Source organism: Polyodon spathula, chromosome 19 (assembly GCF_017654505.1).
Source record: "Polyodon spathula isolate WHYD16114869_AA chromosome 19, ASM1765450v1, whole genome shotgun sequence".
Lineage (NCBI taxonomy): Eukaryota > Metazoa > Chordata > Actinopteri > Acipenseriformes > Polyodontidae > Polyodon > Polyodon spathula.
In genome coordinates this window covers 6,430,501-6,439,691 of record NC_054552.1, presented here as the reverse complement: position 1 = coordinate 6,439,691, position 9,191 = coordinate 6,430,501, and the positions used below count along the sequence as shown (strand labels likewise).

At 39.4% G+C, this 9,191-nt stretch overlaps 1 protein-coding gene across 1 annotated transcript; it reads right to left on the bottom strand.

Moving 5' to 3' along the window:
• Positions 1–326: 326 nt before the first annotated feature.
• LOC121294376 (transmembrane protein 41B-like) lies at positions 327–8,778 on the bottom strand. Its single transcript, XM_041218002.1, has 6 exons — positions 8,643–8,778; positions 8,167–8,295; positions 2,900–2,993; positions 2,055–2,159; positions 1,358–1,496; positions 327–680 (listed from the first exon to the last, which is right to left on the bottom strand). The coding sequence occupies exons 1-6, from the start codon at positions 8,726–8,728 to the stop codon at positions 511–513; spliced, it is 723 nt and encodes a 240-aa protein (XP_041073936.1). The 5' UTR covers positions 8,729–8,778; the 3' UTR covers positions 327–510.
• Positions 8,779–9,191: the final 413 nt, after the last annotated feature.

Sequence of the window (9,191 nt, the reverse complement as noted above, 5' to 3'; positions counted from 1 at the left end):
GTAAAAAGCTCAGAGATTCATTTCTAATTCCAAACAGACAGCTAATCAAGGGACAGTGTAACCTGGCTCCAGTGAACACACAAAATCTGATCTCTCTTAAATGCTTTTTTAAAAAAACAAAACAAACAAAACAAAACAAAACAAAAAAAAAACACATACCCCTTACATTATTGCTTTAGAAGTTACAACTTTGAAAGTTAAAAAAAAACATGTTTAACAATGTTTTATAGGGCAAAAATGAAAAAAGTTTGCAAACTAACAAATGCATAAAAATAATATAATATACAAAACAATAAATCAGCAAATACAATACTGGTGGGGGGGGGGGGGGGATAAATTAAATAAGCAGCAATACTAAAGAACAATTTAAAAAGTAGGTTTCACTTTGTCTGTTTGTTTGGCATGTTAAACATATACCACGAAGTCCAGAGGATGAGGTCAGAGTAACACAGACGTGGAGGCCTGTACTGGTGCTGAGCTGTAGAGGGGCGGAGGACAGGGTAAGGGAGTCTATTCCAGCTTCTGTTGTAGCTTCTTCTGGAAGCACACCGGAAGAATGGACAGGACAGCCAGGATCCCCAGGACAAAGAGAGAGTTCCAGGACACGGCCTCCCCAGCAGTGGTCAGCTTGTACAGAGTTGTGCCGGCATTAATAGCAACAAACGATGGAGGAGCTACCCCTGAGAGAGAAGACAAGAGAGAGAAAGAAAAAGAGAGAGGCTTGTGTTAGCCAGCAGTCTATACCCCAGTGATCCCTAACTCCAACAGTCACTGGGGATCTCCAACAGTCCACCAAAACAGAACAGGTAGTCTGTAGGCCTTATTTAAAGTCAGAACCAGAACAGTCATGTGGGCCAGAAATGGTTGCATTTAAAAAAAAAATCATTACCATGGCGAATTAGTACATGTCAAAGCGTTTTAGTTTTGTTTGTTCTGGTTATATTCTATTCTTGTACTGTGTATGTGTTTTAACACTTGTCATAGTACGGAACAAGGTCTCCAATGTCTAGGGAAATTCTTGCATTTACTAGGGACCGTTGATTTATGTGATTTACAAAGACAAATGTAGGCTATTCATCCATAACTTCAAAAAGTAAAAGTATAAAGAATCGATGTGATGAAGGCACCATCCAAAACACATGTCTAGTTGAGTCTTATTGACAAAACTGGTATGGTTTCTAATAAATGGTTTGTCACTAGGTGGCAGCATTGACCACTAAATCACAAGGCTGATAAATCTGAGGCAACTTGGCCACAAGGTGGTGCTGTGGCTTAAATGAAGTGCAGCTGGTTACTCAGACTGAACCTTGGGGTGATTCACCCAGACTGATCACCCAGTTAACATGCAAACTCTTACCAAAGAAGGTCCCTATGAAGAAAACCCGCAGGGGTACGTTGATCACTGGGGCGGTTATATTAATAAACCAGTTGGGTAGGAAAGGGGTTATTCTCAGGAATACGATGTAATTAATAAGGTGACCTCTGTGCTTGTCAACCTGCAATCCAAAAATGAAAATGTTTGTAATTTCAACCGAAGGGCAAAAGAATGATATACTGGAATTATAATAGCTAGCATTTAGAAGAGCAACATTTTACAATGGAGGACACTCCTCTCTTAATGGCTTCCTCCCAGGCAGCTGAACACACTAATGTCTATGCAGATTTAGGTTGACTCAGTAATAGACAGACACAATGTTTTGGTCTCAAAGACATTTATCAATGTTAACCCTATGTCGGCTGACTCATGTAATTCTGTGACAGTGTGGTCAACAGGATTTGAAAGCAGGATTTCCTGGCTTCCTGTCCTTATCTCTAGTTATAGTAAATCTCTCAATAAATTGTTGCAAATTGCCCATGTGAAAAAACAATATGCATTTTGCATATGCATGAATATTCACACACAGAGATAGACAGTGTATTAAATTGTTACGTATCGTATCATGTATATTTAAAGGAAGATAATACATATATTGAATGGTTGGTGCTTTGGCATTTTTCTTATGTACATCTTTAGCATCAGAATCAAGAAAACAAAACAGGATAGTGTAGGTTACCTGCTGGGACCATTTCACTGCCCTTTCTGTTAAATATTTGTAGACCACAGGTCTTCCAACTAGATATGACAACATGTAGCAGAAGGAGGCTCCGAGGCCTGAGCACTGCAAACACAAGAGCAATAACAAGAGTAAGGAAAAAGAACACGACAAACAGGAAGCAGGGTGACATACACGGACAAGGGCCTGCATCACCCCTGGGCCTTTATCCCATTAGTGGCATCTCCACGCTGCTCCTCGTTCAGAATCCTCTGCTGGAGCCTCTCTCAAACAAGAGCGCAGTGAACAAAAACAGAGCCTCTCCCCCCCTACCCCATGCTGACCCTGGTGAACAACAAGCATGGGATTGACAGGAATCTGGCTAAAAACAAGTGTGTGTGAACCTGGACACACTGCACTTTTTATTTACAGGATGCTTTCTATTAATGTAGCATTCCAGTTACGCCCTCGACAGAATACTGCAAATGTATAAACTGTATAATAAAAGTGTAAAAGCAAGTCTTAGATCCTCGTCTTCATTCACCTATTGCGGATATGTATCTTCCATTGAATGTTCAGAAATGCAAGCCCGTAAAATAGACCCACATATTTTATAATTTGTTCAACATTAACCTTATATATCTATATCACTATATTTCTCTTACTGCCTTTATAAGCACTCAAAGGTTACACAATACAGTTTTAGGTTTGGGTTGTTTTAATGCCTAAATTGTTTTGAAAGATATTATGACATAATGAGAGATGAACTAGTAATACAAGGGGAACATTCTGCAAGAGTGTTTCGACATGAAACCCTTTTTGGCACCAATAAGCATTAATAGCAGTGCCTTCTTCATTCCACTCACCAGACAGACTAGAAACAGTGCCAGTGGGAATGGGTAGAGGTACCCGGACAGGATGCTCAGGAAGATGGATCCAGGGATGGCAAATGTCTGCAGACTGCAGCAGCAAATGTAAGGACTATAGAAGCAATCGAGCATGCTGCAGCACAGAGATACAGCGTGATCTTAAATTCCAGTGACTTACACGTCATCTGATAGGCAGGTATTGAGGGGAGATGCCTTCTGATGCACAAAAACAGTGTTTTAATCTCATTAGTTTTCAGTATAGGTCTCAGTTGACCATTTTGTATGCAGTTTGTGACTGGACAAATCACATCAACAGGAAACTGATCATTCCTGGCAGGGACCATTTTAGTAGCAGACCTGGTCTGTCTGCATGCATGTTGTGCAACAACATTATAAATATTAAAAAAAATAGCAAGAACCAACTTAGTTGCATGTAAGGCATTGGAAAGATGTTTTCCTTCTTCCTGTATAACATTAAAAGTGTTTTATTCCTTTCTGAGAGAACAGAGGCTGTTTTACTTTAAATCTAGCCCTTTGTAAATTGTAAAACATTTTGTAATACTTTTGGCAGCAATGGCAAGCTATAACCCTCATCCACACACACACACAAACACAAAACAACAAGTTTAACCAGAGGGCATAATGAACACCAGACATATTGAATTCCAAAACCATGACTCACTAAACTCTTTACCAAGTCAAACAAACAAACAAACAAACAAACAGGTTTTAAACTTCCATCTAATCACCAGCCCCGCAGTGAAAAGACACTTTTGTCCAACAAGAGGTGTAAAGCTTGGGGTCACCCAATTTGAATAGAAAGTTTCAGTTGCATCCTTTAAAAAAAATCTCAATAGGCATTATCACCTCCTGGTCAACTTACAATAGAAGTCACACAGACAAGATGGCTCTTTTCTTCATTGAACAGACAAGAAACCAAACCATTCTACAAAACACAATGGCTGTCTGACACAACGGTAACAAATAAACAGCTTTGTTTCAAACTTCACTCCTTTCACACGTCAAGTCCATCAGTGATACCAGAGTCGACTCGGAAGCCCAGTAGGTAGATCATTGTTGGCAGAGAAGACGAACAGGCATTATTTAAACACAAGCACAGCTGTTAAATACAATTACCCACTTGGCAAAGCTGTTTCCATTCAAACCACTGCAAATTACCTGAGTATGGGGGATCTGCACAGGAGGGCAAACTGTTTTAGACAAGGATTAACTCTTTTCAACACTAAAGTAACAACTGAAATTAAACAGAAATACATGTTCAGCATACACAAGACTAGCAGTTTGCAGTTTTAAATTGTGTTATCTTTCAAAAACTCTATACAGGTCTGTAGTGTTGACACACATAAGGAAACATAAAACTTAGCCCAGTCACTATAAAACTTAATGCACTGGTAGTTACACGAGCCACACCTGACGCATAGTTTACAGAATGAAAAAACGTAACATTATTATGAGGTTTATAATATTGCAACACAATGAAGCTTCCTGTGCCCAGCTTTCTGCTTCCTTCTGTTCAAACAGATAAGCCCTGACGAAGTGCAATAATGTGACCACCAGGTGGCGCTCACAGGCTTTTCAGGAAAGCCCAGAAGAGGTTTTTAACTCCACAGGAGAAAATCAAACTGGAAAAACTGGTTTTATTATTAAATCACCAATAAAAAGCCATTTAAGCAATCCAAGTCCTTTTTTATATGCAAAAAGGCTACTCGGTAAGCCTTTCTCAGCTATTTGCTAAGTGGACTAATTTTACAGCCTGAAAAACATTGGAAACAATTCATGTTAATAGTTGTATTTTACCATTAGCACCTTGATTTACTGTCAGAGAAGCTTTCAGATGCTAAACAATGCCACAAGTTTTAACTACTATAAAACACTCAAACCTAACTATCCTGTAAACCGAGTGAAGCAATATCGAGAGAACAGACTAAAGTCTTTCAGAGATGTTTGCTGAGCGTCACAAAACAAACAGTCAATGTGGACTGTCATAAACACTGTGAGACAACACAATCTCTTACTTGGAATCAGCTTACTGAATAGATTGAATAGATGCCTTGTGTCAGCTGCAACTGTAAACACACCTGAATACAGTCCAGCACAGAAAGCAGGCACCAAAACTTGACCGTAATCACAAGAAAACCCTTTAAAACATGTGTAAACCATTCCAGAAAGAGCATCCTCTTAAGGTTTTAACTTTTAAGTTTCTGTTTTTACAGCTCCTCCAAAGCTTTAAATATTTTCTAGGATGAAGTGCAGAAATAACAAATACATGAAATCTCTGAAAATACCTAAAGGAGTCTGAATCCAGTTTGTCTTTATTTAAAAATTGAGCAAGACTCACTGGAGACCCCTAATTCCTGTTTCCGAGGTGTCCTTTTCAACCCCCTGCCTTCACCTCTACCTTAGCTGCCCGTTAACAGAATCACCTTGACTAGCTGCAGTGCTGCTTTGTTTAACAGTCTCTAAGAACACATTTGTGGGTTCAGATGCACAGATCAGTCAGTCAGGCAGGCCCACTGAATTCCACAGCGAACCCAATGAGAGCCAGCCCAGTTTTTTTCCCCCAAAAAGGCAGGCTTATCAGGACATAACAAAAAACACAAAGCTCCACCTTTGAATACCAACACAGGGTGTCAGCGTGTTCTCTAGGTGCTTCAAATTATTTGTATTTTGTCATTGCAGTAATACATTCTTCAGTATGGATGGTTTCCACCCCCTAAAATCTGTTGAATATTTCACAGGTACAATAAACCAACACAGACACACCTATTTCTAACCCTTTACTACTTTTTAATCAAATTGTCAATTCAAAACTGCAATGTAACCTACCGAAGTGCCCATCTAGGGAAGCTGAAATAGAACATTTTCAGAAATATGGTTTTCCTGCTTTTAGCAATGTTATATAATAACCGCATTCGAGCCTGTTCAAGGGACAGGTGTGCAATTACAGCAGTATAATGTTCATCTTTATGGGTGAATACTGTAAAACTGCAACTATGTATGCAAACACACTGCTAAAACATCAAGGTGGTAAAGCATGTAATGGTGGGAATACAGCACTAACTTTTTCTAATTTAGACTTGATTTTGACATTTCTTTGTAATGATCAGTATTTGACATACACTGTGTGGTTTACCCACAGCAGCAACATAGAATATTCTGTTGTGTGAATATGACATTCGGTATGTTCTGTTTTCATAAACAATTCATCTGACGGAACAAAAAAAAAAAAGGCTCTTTATAATTTTCAAGGTTGCTATGGCTACAGATGACCTTAGATCTGGTGATCCTGAGATATGCAGTGCGGTGTGCACTCAAAGTTATGCAATACAATTTCAGCAGCAAAGCATTCACAAACGAGAGGAAGCAGATTTCTATGGCTGTGTGCCAAAACTGGGAACATTGTCAAAGATCACGCTTATCAACACCTCTGGAATCACAGAATTCAGTAAAATATGCTAAAAACTATCTAGCTTTTTTTTTTCTTTTTGAAGAGCTGTTCCAGTATGTGGCTTATGCCTTAATAATATATGCATACCCCCCCCCCCCCCAACTACTATTCAGTTTCTGGTGTGCTATGATAGACTGTATTATTCTGAAACACTCATATTCCCAATGGGTTTACAACACTGCTTCCTGATCACATTGGAAAATCCTAACTTGGCCTTTTAAAGTTCACTAGAAATATTGCTTATTATTACACAGAGAAGAAAAAAAACTTATTGCGGTACATTTCTAAAATATCCTTATCATTAAATTTGTTCCTGTTGTACCACAAACCATGTTTTACTTTCTTTTACGATTCAGTATTGATGAACCTCTTAAATCCTGTTTCGGTTGAATGGATGTTTTGTGGAATTTAGGAGTGAGATTATTATGGCCCGAAGGGGCATTGAAATCCCCCCCCAGATAATTACGAATCAGTAACACCACACCCCGCTGGTAATCACTAAAGAACAAAGACTTCAGCCCCTCCCCTCCCCCACACAGTCTCCCGGGCTGTTTTTAAAATCACATCCCCCCCAATTCATCATTGTCTTTAGGCCATTAAGCAACACCACACCCTACCCCAAAAACATTGTTCAGCATGTCCTACAACAAACTCAAAAACAAATTCAAATCAACCTCTTTGCAGTCTTTTGCTTATACCCTTATCAATTACAATAAACTACAGATTGATATTAAAACAGACTTTCATGGCTTCCATTTCCCATAAAAAATAAAAAAACTGACTATAAAAATACTTTTTTATGCTCTGAAATATCCACCATATGGGCCGAGAGAGGCAAGGGAATGGCACACACTAGTGAAATGCAAACAGCTTCGCTGTGCCAGTATCAGTGACAATGATTCTGAATGGGTGTTGATTTTATAACTAGTTTCCACTTTTGTTAAGCCCTAATAAAACTTGTGAAAGCTACTTGTAAACGCACTGAGAAGTTTAGCAATCGCAGCAGGTAGGTACATTCTCACACAGTCACTGGGCTTACTCATTAAAATGCCTTCCCATGGGTTCTGGAAATATAAAATCAGGAACCCCACATCTCTGTCTTTATAAAAGTAAAATAAGACCGCCTTCTCCACTGAATTTGCCATGTGCAAGGGTAGCACTGACTTTACTTTCATACTGCAATCTAATCCCATGCATATTGTGTTACCATCGATACAACAGCCACACTGAAAACACAACTTGTTTTGCCTATTTTGAAAGTACTTAAGCGGAGGTCATTTTCAACATCGGTCATAACAGCAAGGTTTTTATTGCCTGCTCTCTAGGTAGCGCATCATCAAAACTATTCAGCAGCAGCAGTGACAAGCTCTTCAGTGTATATAGCGGCCAAGTGTACACTTGTGTCCATATTAATGGAGTGGCGTGGGCTATTCCACATTCCCACACACCCCCAGAGAGCCGGAGGAGAGCTGGGTGTCCAGTTCCAGTAGGCCACCAGATCAACCACTTGTGTTTCTCTGAACACAGAGGCACAGGACCAATTAAAATCTTCCATTACAGAATTAAATTGAAAACCTTCCACCAGCCTTTCAATTACACTGGGTAAGAGTAGGGTTTCTGCGTAACCCTTTAAAATCAGGTTTAACCCAGAGAGGCTAAACTTACGCAAACTATAAATTACTGCCAATTTATAAACTACAACAGAACGTGGGTTTGAAAAAAAAAAAAAAAAAAAAAAAAAACTGAAAATGACCAATATAAAAAAATATATATATTCATTCCCGCAAAAGGATACAAGATGTAGGTAGTGAAGTAGGCCACCAGTACTTGTGTGTAGTAGGTGTCTTTGTATTTGGAGAGCACCGTCCCCAAGGCCTTGGCATCCTCCATATCTTTAGGGATCTTCATCTTCTCTTTCTCATCACTGCGGAAAGAGCAAAGGGAACTCACCACTGTGAACAGCATCCGCACAATCGGACAAAGCACTGAGAAAATACAGCAAGCCTGGCCAGTCAACAGCAGCTAACAACCACCAAAAGAGCTCCTATCTGTTCAGTTTGCCATTAGACTACAGTACTTGGAGTGCGCAGTCAGAAAGTGTTCTAAATTGTTGATATTCATTTACGTCTTGATAGCAGAGCTGGCAAGTCTATTACTACTAGCAATTGTATAGTCAAGTTGCCACTAGACCTTTAAACATGAGGGTGTTGCAGAATGCATTGTCATACACATTTCAGTATGTTGAACTGGATTAACAGTACAGTAACTTACTTGTTCAACTCAGGGAAATTTCGGTACACCAGATACATGACTGAAGCAGCAGACAAGAAAATGGACAACAAGATCAGGAGAGACATGCGGGCTGATCCGCCTTCCAAATGGGCACTTCCTGAAGAGAGGTGGAGTTTGTTCCATTAGGACAGACAGTTAACAAAAAACACATTGCAATTACATGTGTGTAGGATATTTTACCAACACATTCTTCTTAAGATATAGGGATGACATGGAATGGTCTGGCAGGCTTTCTCTGGTCTGGAGAGGTTCTGAAGTAAAACCTGTCTTTAAACGAACATTAACTAAATTAACTTCTTGGTTAATGTGCGCAGACTGCACCTGTGTAATAACTCTAGCAGTGTTTCATCATTGCTGTTTTGGTTTCCCCTGGGAGCAATTAAAATGTATTTTTGCCAGTCTACTGCTTGTCAAATTACGTGAAATGATTTCCAAGCACGTTGTCCGAGAGTTGCTTAACAAGCTTCTTCCAAGAATTCCCTGTACATAAGTGTCATTTAAAATGGAAACAATTCTAACCTATTCCTC

Excerpts from the sequence above, each read along its gene's own strand:
- LOC121294376 (XM_041218002.1), bottom strand. The coding sequence starts at position 8,728 with ATGTCTCTCCTGATCTTGTTGTCCATTTTCTTGTCTGCTGCTTCAGTC. Across the intron at positions 8,296-8,642 it reads AATTTCCCTGAGTTGAACAA|TGATGAGAAAGAGAAGATGA; the intron begins GTAAGTTACTGT and ends CTCTTTCCGCAG. Across the intron at positions 2,994-8,166 it reads TACTTCACTACCTACATCTT|TCTGCAGACATTTGCCATCC; the intron begins GTATCCTTTTGC and ends TTGCTGCTGCAG.